General features: G+C 42.3%; 1 protein-coding gene across 5 annotated transcripts in view; it reads left to right on the top strand.

The window, feature by feature from the left end:
* Positions 1–18,896, top strand: part of ERBB4 (erb-b2 receptor tyrosine kinase 4) — a 576,015-nt gene that overhangs the window by 460,603 nt on the left and 96,516 nt on the right. For all 5 annotated transcript variants that reach the window (XM_039554927.1, XM_039554926.1, XM_039554924.1 and 2 more), the window contains one exon: positions 95–193. In XM_039554927.1, coding sequence (XP_039410861.1) covers positions 95–193 — 99 coding nt within the window. The remainder of the gene's footprint in view (positions 1–94; positions 194–18,896) is intronic.

Raw genomic sequence — 18,896 nt, 5'->3', positions numbered from 1 at the left:
AACATGACAGAATGTGTCAAAAAGAACTGTAACTCTGAATCAAGTTTTTCTGATTATCTTATTAGTCTTCTGTCACCTTTTTTTCTTTTTCTAGGGGATCTGGGTCCCTGAGGGAGAAACAGTCAAGATTCCTGTGGCCATTAAGATCCTTAATGAGACCACTGGTCCGAAAGCCAACGTGGAGTTTATGGATGTGAGTAAGACACGAGCAATGTCTTTGGGTTTTGGCAGGGGCAGTGTCTTTCTGTAGCCCTCAGAGACTGTAAAGACAAATTCCTGCCAGTTTTCTTTCCTTATATTTAAATAGCAGAAGGAGGCTTGTACACAGCGCCTGGCTGGGCTGGGTTTTCCACTGCATATGCCCCAAGATACTTGGAGTTTTCTTATAAATTGTTTTTCTGTCAGTATCAGACTAAAACTCCTCTGTCTCATGGGCCAGATATTCTATCTTTCTGTGGCAGAAAAGCCATGGAAGAGAGAGGAGGAGTTTCAGGGGAGCATCTTACCATGCATGCAGGTCTGTACTGGTGCAGAACTCACAGGAACAGAAATTCAGCTCAGCTCTCCCCCACTTCGGTGTTCAAGAGTCTGGGAGCTGGCAGCAACGGCAAAGCAACAGGAGAGGGGGAAAATTAAAATATGCTGGATTTAAAAGCCCTTTTGCTTTACTAATCTGAAACACCATGGATAAGAGGTCAAGATGGTAATTTCCATGAATGTTCTGTGATCATAGAGGCTTTGCACTCAGTTTTCAGCTCTGTGTCAAGATCAAGGCTCACTGACACCATGAATCTCTATATCTTATTCAGTGACAATTTTTTGACAAGTCATAGAAATTTGCATTCATTTTGTAAGTCCCTCTTTGTGAACTTGAAAATTACATAGGACTTTTAAGTCTTGCAGATCTGTTCAGTGTATAGGCCTCATTTGTTCACATTAATGAGACTGTAAGCCACAAGGAGAAGATACTCCCATTATATAGTCTATTCTTCCATCTAGAAATGAACAGAAATGTGCAGTTATGGGTTTATCTGTTCCAGACAGCTGTTTCATGTGTGAGTTCTTAGGCAGTTGAAGGAAGGCTGTGTAGAGGAAGGGATTTCCTGTGCTCTTTACAGAGCACTGCACATTTATGTTGGTTAGATCATTTCCAACCTTGATGATTCTATCATTCTGTGGTTCTATTGCGTTCAGTAATCATTTTGCACAAATAATAAATAAAAAGGCAGTTTTCGCCCTGTCTAAAAGGAATTAATTGTACTAAAGCAATAACAAGTATTAGATATTTTTGCTTAATGGACAAAGAGTCTTGCTAATAACAGAGCTGCCCAAAGAGGAGAGGTGGGATCCAGTGAACTGGATGTCAGTGGTCAGTCAGTGATACAGATTCCAGCCTAAAGGTGAGGGTATTGTTATCTCTATGTGAAAGTCAGTGGAACTGAGCAATTTGTACCAGCTCAGGATCTGACGCCTGATCTGATAGAGAAATAGTAGTAATATCACCTCCTCTAGTACTGACTAACCTTGAAGTAAAGAAAACATAAGGTGCCTGTAAAAGGCAGAGTTGCTTGTCTGACGTTTCACAGTTCAGCTTGGGTCCGTTTAGTTCACTGGACCATACTTCCCCCAGTGTTTGCATCAGACCATCTGATAATTGGCTCGGAAATGAAGAAGGGCTTTTGGGAACTCTGGAGATTTTGATTGTGCAGTTACACTAGGAAAGGTTTCTCTTTAAATTAACCGTTTCTTATGAGTCTCTGACCCTGTGGTAGCAAGGTGAGAGAAGAGTTAAAGTTGGTTTTAGTTCTTGAGGTTAAAAATAACCCCTAGGTTGTTTTTAATCAGAATAAAAAAGAATTAGATTTCATCATTAGTTGCTACAAGTGGCAATAAGGAGAAATAATATGTTTTCTGTCAGTGCTGCTTTTGATGTATATGCAATGATCTGTAATCCTTTTCTGTACTGCATTGATAAAGATGATTAAATTTCATTCTTGTGAAATAATTGCTCATCCAATTATACAGAGGTTCTTGTCATCCTTACCTCCTAAACTAGTTGTTTAGTTCCTGAGATTTAGAGAGAATGAACTAAGCACTATTTATGATTTTAATGTGACTAGTCCTCCCTGTCCCAAAAAAGACATAGTTTTTGATGTTTAAAAAATTTAGGCCAAAATTTTTATTATGAGGAGATAACCTAAATATCTTTCACTGAAGTGTAAGTTAGAGTAAAAAAAAGTTTTACTCATTCTCATTCCAAGATTTCAGTCAGTATAGCTATCCTGGTAAAACTGGATACTGTTTACTGATCTTATTTTATGAGGAACATTCAAATGTATGTCTGAAAGCAAAATGCATCAATTGTACTTCCGTAAAAAGAGTGTTATGAATAATGATTGTTGGTAAAAAGCATTTTTTAAAGGTAGATAGGTGGCTAAATGTCACTGTGAACATGGTGGGGTTAATTCTTTCTTAAATAAGGGTCTGACATGGTAGTGAATGGAAAGAGGAGGTTAGTGGGAAGGTGTCATTATATTAGTCACACCCTTGGCTTTTGCTTTTTGTCCTTGTCAAGTACAGGTGTGATTTTGTCAGCAGTTACTTCTACCTGGATTGGGAATGTCCTTGTACTTGTAAGTAAAAGTTAGCATTCCTTTTAGAAAGGCTCTGGGAAATGGAAAGCCTTTGGTAAACAGCAGTTAGTGTGCAGAGGGAGTACTTGGGACCCTTCAGTGTCCACGGAAATAGCTGGTGTAGATGTTAGTGGCACTGCCCATAGATCTGGTTAAAACTTCTGATGTTGGCAGAATGTGAGTCTAAAAGTGCTCTATGGGCTCCTGAAATTCTGCTAAACGTTATGCTGAAGGAGTAAAGGACAGCAATTTGGCTCCTGGGCTGTCATTTCAGCAGCCTGAAGCCCTGCTAATGGAGCAGTAATGACTATAATGATATAATGCCTGATGTCAGCCCTGCCTGCTCTGGCCAAGCACCTCCCATCAGGGGATGATGAATTGGCCATCACCCGAAAGCACAGCCCTTATTTGGGATTTTTCTTGAGGGAGCTACAGCACAGTCTATTTTTCAGGCTTTCTCCACCCATTCCCAGCTAGCCCTTTCCCTTTGCTCCCTGTGTTCCTCCCTAGTTTTAAACACTGCAGTAGGTCTGCATCTGCTACAGCAATACAAGCTGGAGTCTGCAAAGTAACCTGGACCAGGGCAGAACCAGACTGCACAGGAGGCCTTCTTTGGAATTATTTTCACCACACACAGGTTGCTGTTACTGTTTTGTAAAATGTAGGTTTACCCTACTTCCCCACATATTTGTGGGTGTATATTGTGTCTGGGATAATTACAGAGTCTAAAGGATTTCCCCCTCAGCATGGTTATGCGCTTAAGTCGCAGGGCATAGTTTCTATTCTGGCTGGACACTTCCTTGTCCCCAAAAGGGGGCTGGAGTTTGAATTCAGAGTGCAAGGTCTCTAGCTACTGCTCTGCCTGAAAGTGTGTCTGGGAGGGAGTCACCAGCAAGACACAGGGGCATCAAGAGGGAGCTCTATCCTGCTCCTCACCCGAAGGCTAGTAACAGAATATGTGAAGGTCCTGAGTTTTATGGAGGGAAGAGAAACTTGTAGTGAGGAAAAAAGGCAAATGTGCAGCTAAGAGGCTACTTGAAAGTAGAACAAGGACTAACAATTTCACTTGGGAAAACAATTTCACCTCCTCAGCCTCAATTTATTTGACTGTTATGATTGTCTGATAAGTCAAGTAGCCATTGGCCTGGTCAGATGATTTAACATCAACCCAGATACTCAACTGACAGTGTAATAAATTCTGAAGAAATGCTGCAGTTGGAGAGCATAGCAAACAGCCTTTGAGGCTGAAAACATGTACTTAAAAAACTTGTCATGGGGAAACAGGCAGTTGATGAGGGCCTTTCCTCTAAGCTTGATGTTTCCAGGAAGTAATCCTATGAGCTGTGGTTGTGTCCAGGATTTTGATCCACTTACAAGTTTAATCTATCCTCTCTGAGTTTAAATGCTCCATTATCTCTTAGAATATAATTAGAGGCTGCAAGCACAAGTCAGCATACACAGAGTTCCTTGGGAGTCCCTGAGCTCATTGAGATGAAGACAGTTTGACTGATGGTGGTCAGCTGATACTGGGCCAGAAGCTAATAATAGAAGGCAGCACTGCTTAGCTAGGTGAGAAAGTTAACTTGGGAAAAATTAAACTGAAGGCTTTGGGATTTATGGTTGGAAATAAATTTCCCATTCTCATTTGTTTCCTAGTAAGAGAACTTCAGAGGCAGTTGGTTTCTTTTATGGTTTTATAATTAAGATCTAGGGGCTTCCTGGCTTGGTCTGTGCTCACTGCAGTTGCTGCTGTCTGCAGTGGCAGCGCTTAGAGCGTGGGAGGACATTTGTCACGCCAAGTGCAGAGGTGGTAAGTGACAGTGACCTCCACCAGACATGTAGCAAGCAAATTAAAGCTGCATGTAGGGGACCGACACCCACATCTTTTATTTATGTCTGGCCTAATGAACTAAATGAATAAATCACTCAGATGTGCTGCAGAAACAGCTTTTTCTAAATTGTAAGCCTGTCTTACAGTAAAGACAAGCCCTCAGCTTGAGGATATCAATATCAAACTTATCTTCAGTTCAGAGGGTTGAAGACAAAAAACATCATGTAAATGACTAGAGAATTCTTTCTCCTGTTCAGCTGAAACCCCACAGAGATATGGATAGGCCTGGATTCCTCAAGTGTGTCTAGATGGGAAGTACACTGGAGATTACAGCTAGCTAGCTAGTCAGGTGAAGAAGGTGAGAGAAGACTTACCTTTTCTTGGTTTCTGCTATTGGCTTGAGACATAGGAAGGTTCTAGGCTGAAGCTTTTGGTTCTTTGCTTGGCCCATGGTGGCATTCACAGAGCCCTTGAGGCTGTGGACACAGTCTGTGATACACAATTTCTCAGCTGACACAGGTGCATTTGAGATTTGTTTCCTTGTAAGATCCTGTCTTATGTGACTATGTAGGTGACTGGAGAAATATTTTTTAGTATTTTTAATTCCTTGTACACGTCATGCTCCTACCCAGCCCAGTGTTTGACCCAGGTCTTCAACATACCATGTAGATGCTTCTGAAAGTCTGACAAGACATTGCTACTAACAGTAGTTGGATCCAGACACTCCACAGTCATTCCACTGACTGCCTGGCTGCTTGGGAAATACAACAGAGGTAATCCTGAACCTTGAAAGGGCGGGTTTAGGATCAAATTAAATCCTTTATGGCAGCAGTGAGACATTTTTCCTTTTCCTTTTTTGCTGTCATTTCTGTACACATCCTCCTTTCCAGCAGGCATAAGGGGTCTGTAACCACTGCCTGGCTCTGTGCTCCAGCTGCAGTTCAAACAGGTTTTCACTCCATCATGTCAAGTTGCGGGAGGTGGGGGGCAAGGGGTGACCTAACTCTGATTGTAGACTTCCTTTTGTGCAGCCTCCCCCTCCCTCCCACTCGTGCACACTGTAAGTGTAAGCAGACGCACTTAGCAGGGGGACCTGTCTGCCTATCAGTCCCAGGCACAGAAGCTCACTGTGACTGCAATTACAATTTCCACCTTGTCCAGAGATGCCGGAAATCAGGCTGTCCTTGGGAACACTGCATACCATGCACAGGCCCCGAGAGTGCTCAGCCTCTGCAGAAGCTGGAAATCTGATCTCTGCTGAAGGTTAACTGCTTTTAGTCATCTGAAGATTAACTGTTTCAAGGCTATATTTCTGTTATTTCCATCTCAAGCAATAATTTTGCTTTAAATGTTTGCTTCAGTAATTTTCCTCTCCATAGTCTGTGAGGGTAAGATGGTATGTATGTGCGGGGGGGTTAATTTTCCATATGCAGGAGCATGTGGCTGTGTGGTGAAAGCACACGCACAGAAAGGATGAGATACAAGCGCAGACAGACAAGCCAGGCAGCTTGGAAACAATTCTTCTGGCATAACACTCTAACTGGAAAATGCAGTGAGGAAAAGTGAGTTTGCCTACTACTGGTGAATGGGGGAAGTCTGAGCCCTATTGAAATCCATGGGAGCTGTGAATTGACCAGTGAATTCAGCAGGGCCAGGACCTCACCTCTGGAGTAATCCTTCCAAGAAGTCTGCCACAGATTTAAGAAAGAATCCCGTGCTTTAGTGAGGGGCTGACATTACAAGTTACTCCTAAATGAGTTAGGAAGTACATTCAGATGTTTTTGTTGTGGCAATTGCAGAACTCCTTATTTCAGGTTTGCAATGCTTTATGACTCAGAAACCCCGCGTAAGGTTGGGTAAATCTGTGCATGGGCAGAAGATCAGGTGAGAGTGTTCATTTATTCACTTGGAAATATAGCTGTGGATTAATTGAAAGTATTAACTATTCTAATAAAATTCAGTAATTACTTTTGGCTGTTAAGTGTGTATGTATAAAGGAAATATTTTGAACTGAGATCTTGTATTACACTCTCTATTTCAATGTATAAGGTACCCCAATAACAGGGTTGATACTTGTCTCCTTGGAGTGAGTCTTTGGGCTTGGTAACTGAAACATGAAGTGAGTTGTTTGCTTGGCTGTATATGTAATTGTTCTGAAGGTCAGCATCCCGGAGTTGCCACTGTTTTATCAGGACACAGTAGGAGAGAGGTCTTTTGAAAAAGTGTCTAGAAAATGAACAAGCAAAGGATGGGAATATTAAAAACAAAAAAGAGTCAGAGAAGTGGTGCTATGAGTATCGTAAGTGGTACACAATAGTTTAATTAGGGGACTTAATCAGGAGCTGGTGGGATTTGTATTTCCATGATGAGTTTTCTGTTGCACTCAGTACCATGGGGGGCTCTTTCTTGGCATTGTGCTATATGTTTCCACCCTTTACCATGGGTTAAGTCTGGACCTGGATCAGAAAGCTCTCCTCCAGCTTCTTCTCTTCCCTGGACTTACGTGCTTGTATCTGGATGTGGGCTTTTAGGAGAGTAAGCTTACAGACTTCAGTAAAAATTTCTGTTGGATGCTGTAAAGCCATGAATTTTGAGGACTCATCCCAAGAGGATAGTGTCTGCAGGTGTGGGTCTTTTCATCTGCACAGCCAGTAGTTGGTGGTATTTAAGGCAGTAGGGAAATGGAGCTCTGCAGGCACAGATCCTGCTGGAGTGGAAAGCTGTAGCTCATAGGCTTATCATTACAAACACGAGCAAATCTTCCTTAAACAGCAGTGATTGGGGATACTGGAATTCTTCTCACAGTCTGTCTGACATTCAGATGCAAAGTGCAGAAATCAAAGTGACAAAAAATGATAAAATTATTAAATTAAATAAGGTTCTTTAATAACGCTTGATATGAGAAGAAGCTGACACAGATATCCAGTTTTAAAGCAGAGTTTGGCACTGACAACAGGGTGACGTGTTGCCTTATCAATAAAACTGAAAACCTGTAGTTAAGAAATATCCTATTGCATTGCATTCTTTCTCTGTGCCTCCAGCTCCCATTAGCAATATAAAATAGGCACATGTTAATGTTTAAGTTCCTAAAGGGTACTGTGTATGCCAGAATGTTGCCAAACTGATAAAAAATGCAGGGTTTTATGGGACCCCTGTTAATAAAAGAGAGGTACTGTTTCCACAGGCTTAACTGTAATGCATCCCAAGCAAGCCATCACTGGTTTGAGGTTAACAGTGAATCTAATGAGGTGCCAAGTCAACTTAAAGTTAAGGGAGAACGAGGCTTTTTGTGTTGTAGTGAGGAAAAACAAAATCCATGTATACATACAAATGATCCTGCTGTGACCATTTTTAATAGGAATGTAAAGGGTAAAGAAGCACAGGCTTATAGGAGCCAAATTTGAAGTATCACTGTCAAAATATATTTTACCTCCAAATACTGTGGTTTGCAGAACTTCTCCCTCAGTGCTTTGTTGCAGATAACCCCTCAAAAATTAAGTGTTTTCTGTGCCTCAGCACCGATGCAGATACCTTTGATACATCAGCAACTGTCACAGATTTATAAAAATAATTAACATCTGTTTGCATTAATATTCTACCTATTATTTACAACTGACAATCAGATGGTCCTATTGCTGCTTGTCACACAGTTGTGATGGAAGAAATAAGACAGGGAAAGGTGGTTCCTGACTGGCTTGCTGATAATCTTTGTAATATTCTGCCAATGCTTTTAAGATACCAGTGCAATAACTGGGATAAGCAGATAGATTTGAGTTCACACTGGGGCTGGCAGTCCACAGAGCAGCAGATGCTGGTTTGAAGTGCCTGGTCCTTCAATACTGAAGCTGTAGCTCCAGAAATAAAGAGATTTTGCTGAGCGATATTTTCCATATTAACTTTGGTGTTGCTTCTTGTTGTGATATACAGCATCTCTTGGACCTGTTGAAAGTGTGGTGAGATTGTCCCTGCCCTGAAAAGTATTCAATCAAGATAGACAAAACAGATAAAGGGGAGAGGAATTATTATTACTATAGCAGTTTATAGATGGAACTCTGAATTGCAACACAGATGCTGTGACCTCTAAGCAAATTACTTTAATTTTTAAATTGATTTTTAATTATCTTGGGGTTTTAAATTTCCTTAGGATGTCTATGTCGACAAGCAAATACTATATGAGGGTTTTTTTAAACAAAGCTGTTTTATCTACTTAGCCATTGAGAATGTGCCTAAAATGTTGTTTTCATTAGCTTTTGCCCAGGTCAGATGTTTTAAAGATGCTGAATGGCATTTGATATAAAAAGCAAATTGTGTATTAGCAACAGGAGAGAGAATAGGTATTCTTCCCTCTTAGTTACTTGCAAGGTGATGACAAGTGTATCCTGAAGGTTTCTGCTTCACATAGAATATCAGGCCTTTAATTACAGAGGCAAATATGCATTGTTCGAAATAGAATTGCATAGGTTTCTCATACGCCAGGGCCTGTTTTTATCTTCATGCTTTACATGACAAATGACACAGAAATGTTTAAGGAAGTATGGTTATGTAGATTTTTGAGCTGTGCTGACAAATTGCAGCTTCAAAGGCTCTCCTTGATGAACTTGCAGAGGTAAATTCTGAATTTGACTAAATTCCATGCACTGCATGGAGCAGTGTAAAGGTAGGAAACAGCTCAGGTACAAAGAACAGTTTATCTGATGGAAATGTAAGACCTCAGAGAAGTAGGGGAATGTGGGACAGGGACTGGCTGTGGGCAGTTCCCAGGGCTTTGATTAACTGAGCCATGTCAGTGGATAGGCAGCCCCTGGGCTGAATCCATTTGGAAACATTCTCCAATGTCAAGGATGCTTTTGCTGGCTGGGCAGTGCCCTTTGAAGGAGTTCAGTGGGACGATTTGTATGCATAGAAGCAGAATTTAGCTTCTTGTTTTCTGAAGCCAAGCAAATTGTTTGGGTTTTTTTAAATGAAGTCTTGTTGGTTTAGATCAATAGCTAGAGGCACCAGCTAAAAACACAAGTCACTCTGAAAAGCTATTTTAATGACCAAAGTGTTTGGAAAAAATGGTATTTGGACTGAGGAGAGAAAATGAGTTTCCTTGGTGGAATTGTTTTCTTGGAAAAATCTTGAACAAATATTTCTTGGTAAAACATTTATTAACTTGCTGAAACTGAAAGGAAGTTTTTGCTGAAGGTTTTCAGTGGGAGATATATTCCAGTGAATTCCTCAGCCAGAAGATGATTTTTGAAATATGATAGTGATTGAAGCACCTGATTTTAACATTTTCTAAATGAACTCTGGTGAATTCCTCCTTTGAAGTCATTTGTTGTTTCAAAATTCAGACTACGTTCATTAGGCAAGAATGTTGTCAAATCCAAATTGGAATATTAAACATTTAGTGCATGTGATTAAGTTGTGGACAGCAGAGAACCATTTTCCAGAGCTAGGCCATTTCTGAGGATCTGAATGCTGTGTCCTGCCTGGTTTTAAGCAGGGGTAGGAGATGTGTCTGGTTGTTCTGTGACAAATCTCTTCATCAGGTGAGGGGCACAGATGGGAGTGAAAGTCCAGACCACAAAAGGTTATGAATTACCAAAATATGGGTAGGGATCTAATATCGATACCCAAATGAGACGGACAAAGACTCTCTAACAGTTAAAAAGTGTATGTTTATTCCAGTGCCGGGTAGCTGCACGGAATAATTCCCTGATACGCAGTACAAGCCAATACAGAGTTTATTTATCTACAGAAGTTATGAATATCCAAAACACAAATGCATATTTATAACATTAACACCTCTAATTCTCCGCTTCGTATGGAAATTAGCTTAAATGTCATTAAGCATGCGTGGTATGCTCCATAAATTGGGTCGGTGGTCTCATAAGATGAAGTAGAAGTGGTCTTCCTCAATTTGACCTTTCTGCCTTCCTGGATTTTTACAATACAAATTACTTTTGGTGACCTTCCTGTTCCTCCTTGCGTGACTTTGAATAGATTCTCAGATGAGGAGGAAATTGATAATTGTTTACTGTTCCCTAGATCTACTTATCAATGTTTCTGTTTCTCGTTCTAAGCACAGCTAAACAAACATAAAAGTGACAGGTAATCAGTTACTTAGTAATCAGTTACTCGCATCATTTCAGATTCAGCTCTTCTTAACTAACTATTAACTTTTAATTGATTAAGCTCACTTCTATTTTAACTAAATTCAGCACAGCTAACCTTCTAACTAAATCTTTATGTTTCTTCTAAAATTCTGTGTTTCAGTTATTGATGTCAGTGACTGCTTGGCAAGCTCTCAAAGTGTTCTGGAGCTCCAGAAAACACCTTAAACCACATTGTATCACCTTCCAAATGTTTGTAGCTCCACTCAAACTTGCAGATCAGCCCTCTGCAAAAAAGTGAGGGATGCTCCTCTCAGTGATGTGCTGCAGCTTTCTGGGGCTTTGGCATTTCACTGGCACAGGAGTCCACTATAAATGACCAAGGAATTCACAAGTGATGTTGTTTTGAGCTGCCCCTCAGAGGTGCAGCATCATCTTTGATCCCAGTAAGGTGATCACACCATGGTGGTGTTAGGTCTTTTAAAGAAACAAAAATGTGAAGGCATGCGACAAGGAATGGATTAATTATAAGTAACCATACTTCTGCTTTATAAAAGTCGTGCCAAATAGTAATTGTGTTGGTTAGAAAGGCTGATGGTGGAACAGCTATGGATACTTCTTCCTGCTTTTTATTAAATGTCAGCCGCTTGACTACTGATCTTGGCAGTAAGATGCAAAATAGGTACTGGCAGAAAAAAGTCTCCACAGTGTGGATAGGGTTACTGCTTTGTAATCAGGCTGCAAATGGACCCTGCTTCAGATCTGAAAGTAAGCTTTGCATGGCACATGCACACAGCTGCTGTGGATATGTCTCTAGCACTAACTTTGGCACAGTGGTAGTGCCTTGAGCTCCCAGGTTGCCTAATAGTTTACAGAATCACAGAATGAACTATGTTGGAAAAGACCTTTGAGATCATCAAGTCCAACCTATGACCTAACACCATCTTATCAACTAAACCATGGTACTGAGTGCCACGTCCAGTCTTTCTTTAAACACCTCCAAGGACAGTGATTCCACCACCTCTCTCGGCAGCCCATTCCAATGCCCAATCACTCTTTCTGTGAAGAAATTTTTCTTGATGTTTAACCTAAATTTCCCCTGGTGCAGCTTAAGGCTGTGTCCTCTCATCCTGTCAGTGATTGCCTGAGAGAAGAGACCAATCCCCACCTGACTACAGCCTCCTTTCAGGGAGTTCTAGAGAGTGATAAGGTTTCCCTTGAGCCTCCTTTTCTCCAGGCTAAACAACCCTGGATCCCTCAGCCATTCTTCCTAGGGCCTGTGTTCCAAGCCCCTCACCAGCCTTGTTGCCCTCCTCTGGACATGTTCAAGCATCTCAATGTCCTTCCTGAACTGAGGGGCCCAGAATTGGACACAGCACTTGAGGTGTGGCCTCACCAGTGCCGAGTACAGGGGGAAGAATGACTTCCCTGGTCCTGCTGGCCACGCTATTCCAGATGCAGGCCAGGATGCCATTGGCCTTCTTGGCCACCTGGGCACACTGCTGGCTCATGTTCAGTTGGCTGTCAAGCAGGACCCCCAGGTCGCTTTATGCCTGGACACTGTCCAGCCACTCCGTCCGCAGCCTGTAGCACTGCAGGGGTTGTTGTAGCCAAAGTGCAGGACTTGGCACTTGGACTTCTTGAACTTCACATTGTTGGACTCAGCCCATCCATTCAGCCTGTCCAGGTCCCTTTGCAGAGCCCTCCTACCCTCCAACAGATCGACACATGCTCCCAGCCTGGTGTCGTCTGCAAGTTTACTGACAGTGGACTCAATCTCCTCATCCAGATCATCAATGAAGATATTAAACAGGGCTGGCCCCAGCACTGATCCCTGGGGGACACCACTAATTCTTCCTGTGCCTGAAGTTTCCCTGTCAGTATCACTTAGAAAGAGCTTTTTTTCCACCTTTTTTCCCAGACAGCTGCGAGGCTGTTGAAAAGCAGATTCACCCCAGTTGGCCTTGTCAAAGTTTGCTGTAGGAAATGCTAGGAAAAAATGTTTGGGTTTTGATTTGTAAAGTCCTATTAGTTGGATAGTCCTTTGGAAATGCAGGATCTGTGATACCAGGCCATCTTATGAGCATAATTAGTGATCTTGAGATTGTGGTAATTCACAAAAGAGGATGAAAGCATGACATAAATAATTATTTCACTCTCTGTGCCGGTTTGAGACAAATTTGGAGGAAAAGATCCTCTGATAAAAGGCAGGTTACAACCATGCCTCCCCCACCAGGTTTGGGAAATAAATATTCCTCGGAGGAAAGTGAAAGGGGAAAAAAACCCTATTTATTTAACAAACACATGGGAACAGAATAATCCTAAATAATAAAGCCTTTCACTGTGGAGAGAACCTGGTAAAATTCAAAGTCCTTCTGTAGGCTGTTCTCTCTCCAGAGCTGGGATGTGGCCCCTCCAGGCTGTGGCGTGGGCCTCCCGGTGCTGGTGAACCGGCCTGGAGCAGAACAGTCCAAGGAAAAGTTCTTGCCTCAGATAGTGAGCCAGCTAAACAGCAAAGAATTTTAACTCTCTGTCTCTCTCCTAAGAAAAAGCCAAAAAACTCGGATAAAGAAAAGAAGGGTGCTTCTGCTCTTGCCACCGTAGAAGCATGCAGAGCAGATAGAGTGACCTTGGAGCACAAACTGCTTTGGAAAGTTCATCTGGCTTTTTCTTTTTCCTTTTTCTTACAACCAGTTTTAAAGACACAGAGAGGCACAGGAGTCATGTCTGGGCATAGAGTGGTGATAGGGAATACAACATCATAAAGTCACCCCAAGACACCCTCTTTGTAGCATCTTCAAATCAGATCAGTTATAAAATAGGCATTCCCTCCTGCAGTACTGCACGTTTGAATGGTGTTTGTCTACAACTTTCTGCTTGGCTTCTGTGATTCAGTGAGGCTTTTCCTTTTCAAGAGCATCCACACAGGCACAAATAAAAACTATTAAATACAGCCATACTTATGGATTTGATTGAGGTGTCTGTACTGGTAGCAGGCAGCCACTCATTGAAACATGTTTGGTTTGGGAATTGTTTGGCTCTCCCTGACAGATGCCAGGACCTGAGCATGGCCATACATAAAAGATCTGATGTTGTATGTGATCTGGGAGTTATTGCAGATGCCAACATTTTATCAACATGAAAAAAAGAGTCATTATTATTATATTGTTACATATATCTGATTGTATTACCCTGACAGTAGGGTGCCCAAATCTTGTGGAAATCTAGGGGGGAATTTAGCTGAATTTATTGCCAATGAACATCAATACTTTAGAGCTGACCAGGTGTTAGCAACCCCAACCACACCCACACCTGCATGAGGCATGGGCAGCTCTAGCCCCTCCCCTGCTGTCCCCACCCTGCCCTTTGAGGGCCTTGGGTTCTTGAAAGAGTCTTTTTAAAGAGGTTTTAGTCTTATCTTCAGGAGAGGAGTGGGTCAGCAGGATGGTAAAAGAAAGTAGGGAAGAAAAGGTGGGAGGCAGAGCTGTAGAAACTTAGGAGGAAATCACAGGCAGAGACAGATTGATGTGACACAGGGAGCATGAGGCAGCATTTGAGGACTTTGTGGCTCACTGGTGACGTCTTGGTGAGGAGAATAAAAGTCTAACAGTGAACCAAACAGTCCAGTGAAACTTTCCATGTTCAAATACCATCCCTTTGCAGTACCCAGGTCCTGAGTGTGAGGCTCTTGTGCAGCTGAATACAGATGAGGGAAAAGATGGAGATGAGGCTGATTTGAATTCTCAGTTGTGAGAAATTAAATACCAGGCAAAATGCATCTTTGATTAAAACAATTCTTAGTGTTGATTATACACTTGATGAAATCAGGTTTTAATCTGATGCTATCCCTTTAAATTGATCCTGAAGAAGGAAGGGGCTTTGAGTGTGTGATTATAAAGTCAAGCTTTTCAGTGATACCAGAAAATATCAAAGCAATGACTGAAAACTCTTCAGAAAGGGGTGAGAACTTGATAGATTTTTTTTTTCATTCTAGAGACCTTATCATCACTCATCTTAAATCAAAAATCATAGCAATAACTCCCTCCTTCAGAAAGGTATGTGCAGCCAAGGCTGAAAATATGCATAAGCTGGTCAGTGATAATGTCTTTTTACCCTCCTGTTTGAGCACTGCTGAAATGATGGCTTTGTTAGACTGCATGGTTGCAACTTCAAATATTTTTGCTAGTTGGATCAAAATAGTAAGAAACAAATCACTTTGGACAGACTGCTCTGAAATAATGACGTGTGTCACAGGCTGTAAGTAGAACATTTGTCAGAATGACATGATATTTTTACCATTAAACCACCTACTGATCTGCAAGGGGGGAATCCCCAGAATGAAGCCCAATGTTATTTCTCCCACAGCTTTCAGTGGGAACAAGTCTGTTGCTGAGGTCCTTGGCTATTATGCACGAAAGTGAACTGAAAATGGGCTAGATTTTGCTTTCTCATCACTATGATCAGTGTTTCTGGGCAAGATTCACAGAACTGCTGGTGGGAGCTGAGGTTCCTCCTCTGCTAACTCAGGCTCTGATGAATTGGGAGACTTAATTGGCACAAAGCAGGGAGAAGGAAGCATGTGGCGTGGGGGTTCTACAAAATGTATGTCCTACACTTTCAAGCATTTCAGCATCAATTCTCAGCACCTGAGCCCTGTTGGAGTCAGCACAGTGGTCCATGCCCTCAGTGTTTGCAGGACAGGGATCACAGTACCACTTTTTTTCCTAATCTATTTTATGTTGCTCCAAAATACAAAGTGAGCCAGAATTGTTTCTGTAAGTGCATGAAGGTGTCTATTCCTGCATGAATAGGACCTACTGCTTCTCTGAGGTGGGCAGGAAGGTTTGATCCAGCAGTCTGCAAGTATGACCTTCAAGAGGGAGAGCTTTCACATCCCTGATTTGTGCTAGTTTCAAGTGTTTGGAGGAAAGTGGGGCATCTCTCTGATGCATTTGAATCACATGGGGCAATTGCTGGCTTTTGAATTCAGTGTCAACAATGCAGGCAGTGCCTATGAGGAGTCAGTCAGACTGGTACCCTCCATGCTGTGACAGGCAGGGCAGTCTCAGAGGGTTTGCCTGCTCTGAGAGATGCCACACATTTAAAGACACATCACACCACCAGAAAAGGCTCTCAGCAGTGAGGGAGCAGCCATAAACCAGCTTTGATTGTGGGCAGTGGAGAGCACAGTGCTCCAGTGTTGTGCCATGCCTGGCTCCTCACCAGGCTGCAGGACACTGACCTGGGGCCATCTTCTGCTGATGGCACTGGCTTGATAGGAGTCAGGTGAGTGGCATTTGTCTGATGCTGTTTCCATCACATTTGTGCATGCATAGACTGCAGGGTGTGGTCCCTGAAGTAAAATTTTATTTTTGTTTTATTTTTTATTCTTAGTTTTTATCCTAGAGTAATGGCACACCTGACAGATGGATTTCCAGAACTTTCTGAACAACTAAGTTAGTCTCACCATTTAATGGTGCAGCACACTTGTACTCCAGTCTAAGTATGCAGTGACTCCACTGACTACCCAGTGAATCTCTGCTTAAGGTCCTCATTGAAAACTGAACTCGAAAAAGCTCATATCTCTTACATCCAAAAGATATGAAGTCCAAAACCACCCCTTAAAAACCTGTAGCCTCCTTAATCACAAGTGTTTGTCCTGGCTCTGAGGAAATACATGCAAACAAGACTCTAATGTGACCTTCTCTGTTTGAGTTACATAGAGAGGTTCCTTAATGTGGCTTCCTAAAGAAAAACAGGCATGGAGGGAGTTTCAAGGAGATGGTGGTTAGTGCAAAACTCTGGCTAACAGCTCCTTAAACCCCCTTAATGACAGGGCTTTTGGACCTCTAGTTATTTTCTGCTGTGCCAGCCACATTCAGCATTTTTCCATAGGAAAAGCAATTGGCCAACTGAGTGTGAATACAGGATCTGGAGCTGGATGTGCACTGCTGCACTTCCCTGCAACAACCTCTGATGAACCTGTACTTCTGTAAGCATTCACCTTACTTTATGCTTGGAGCATGGATTTATAGAAAGATTATTAATTTTTTTAATACCTCTGTTCATTTGCTCCTGACTCTTGCTTCTCCAGAGAGAAGTTGAGAGAATGTTGTGCACAGCCTGGGAGTGGCCACTGTATCCCAGGAGGGTGCAGTCACAGAAACCTGTTTCCTCAGGAGTACTGGCACAAGGCAGGCTTGGGTGTATAAATCACAAGAGTTGAGCTTAATGGTGCCACATTCAAAAGGGACAGAAGAGAGAAATGATCAATATGACATGATTTCTTTATACAAAAAAGCATGTCTGAGAAGGGTAGGACTGAGTGAACATGGAAGACTCAACTGAAGTCACCTGTGGTGAGGCTGGGGGGACACAACCATGGCCCTGCCAAGCTGCCTGTGGGTTTAGCTGCCTTCTGAAAAATTGCTTGAAGTACTGTGTGTAGTACAGCAGTGCTGGAAAGCCATGAAAGCAACATTTTGCATCGGCAGTACAGAGGAAATACAGCGATGGGTGTCACTGTCATACCACCAGTGTAGGCATGTGTGTTGTTAAATGTATATTTGTGCTGTCTCGTAGCTTAAGTAGTTCTGCAGACTGCACAGGCTAAGTCAGCTACCACCTAAACAATTTTAAGACCTAGCAGACAAACAAAAGGCTTTGAAATATATTAAATGCTGGACTGTAATTGGAGCTGCCCTGCAGCAGGTCAGATGTGCATTCCAGACAGGTGTTTGCCCCAGCCACTAGAAGAATTGTAAAATTAATGTAAAAAGCAGTGTATTCTGTGTAGTTAGCGCTCTCCCATTAGCACAGCTGTGCTTTCAGAAAAATGCACAGCGCAGTATGAAGGCAGCTTTTAAATACATTTATTTACTCGAGAATTATTAGGCAAAACAGCTGAGTTGTTCTTTTCTGGCATCTTTTGTTTTGCTTTGTTTTGAGAGCATTTTATGGCAAGAACAGTTAGAAGGAGAAGGTTAGGAAATCAGATTTTTCAGACTTTGTGCTTACTTAAGTCTTTATAAGGTGGATATCTTCATCTGGGTTAAGAGGAGCAGTAACATTTACTCTGGGCTTGCCAAGTTGGGGAAGCAGATCTGTGATACTTCCCTTGAACAGGAGGCACGTTTCTCCTGCCCACGCTCTGAGGGAAGCATGTGTGTGTGGAGCATTGGGAGGGGGCAGTGGCTGCCTGTCGGTGAGTGTCCGCTAGTGCTCTGTGTATGGCCACTGGTACTCAGGAAGCTTTTGTGTTAAAGAACAAGCCTTCAGAAGGAGTTCCTTTTCCTTTCTGCCAGATATTTAAATTTGATAATCAGTATTGCTTCAAATGGTCATTCTCTTGTTAGATTAATTCTGCAGCAGCAAGTGGGGGAGGTGACCAAGTGCTGCATTAGGTGCTGGAATCCCTTATGGGGCACAGGACTCTGAATGACACAAAGGTTAGCATGTTTCAGAGCCCCTGTAGGTAGCCTGGAGAAGGTCTTTGAATGATTCTTATGTCCAGATTTCCTTCAGAGCATGGTGTTTGACCCAGCAGGGTGATGGCTTGCTGTCAGCTCTGCCTGGTTCCAGGATCTCAGGGATCTCAGGACCTGCCATCTCCAGCATCTCAGGAAAAGTCTGGCCAGAGGTGTTTGGCCATGCACTCAGCTGGTGTACTAATGAATGAGGGCATGAACTGAAGAGAGTTGTGCCCTGGGCCACTCTGGGTGGAAATAAATTTTTAACGTGGACCTAAGGATGGCAAAGTATGGCATTATCTTACTGCTACTGACACATGCACCTTGCTGAGTCCACTGGTTTACAAACTACACGGTCAGAGAAACAAAACCTGTATCAAAGGCTGTTCTTCAGGAACCACCATGCTGGCTAATATTTATGTTCTGTTGTCAGTTGTAATTGTTAGCAATAACATATAAAAGTAGGAAAGGGGGATGTTAAATACCATCTTGTAGGATGTCCTGTAGGTGTACTTCAGAGCACTCTTTTTTTCTCACAGTCTTGAGAACTGGGCTTTTTTACCCATCCTGGAAGGCCAAAATGAAAATCGTGTTTTAGTTGAATTTTGAGTTACTTTTCAGAAACCGCAGCCAAATTGAAGATATTTCAAACATGACTGCAGAGTATGGATAGATCAGGAAACAGTTTTAGGTGAGATTTTCAAATTGCAATTGTACTGCCTCAGACCCCTTTTAACATAGCTCTGCTGACAGAAACCAGTCATAGGTCTGGTGATTGCTCACTGGGACCTGCAAACTCACCCTTCTTTGGGCTGCTGTCTTGTTACTTAGTGCACATGGCAGGCAGATCAGTGTGAACCATTAA

Source organism: Corvus cornix, chromosome 7, assembly GCF_000738735.6.
Source record: "Corvus cornix cornix isolate S_Up_H32 chromosome 7, ASM73873v5, whole genome shotgun sequence".
NCBI classification, from domain to species: domain Eukaryota; kingdom Metazoa; phylum Chordata; class Aves; order Passeriformes; family Corvidae; genus Corvus; species Corvus cornix.
Note: the sequence above shows the minus strand (reverse complement) of the source record. Positions and strands in the feature narration are given on the sequence as shown.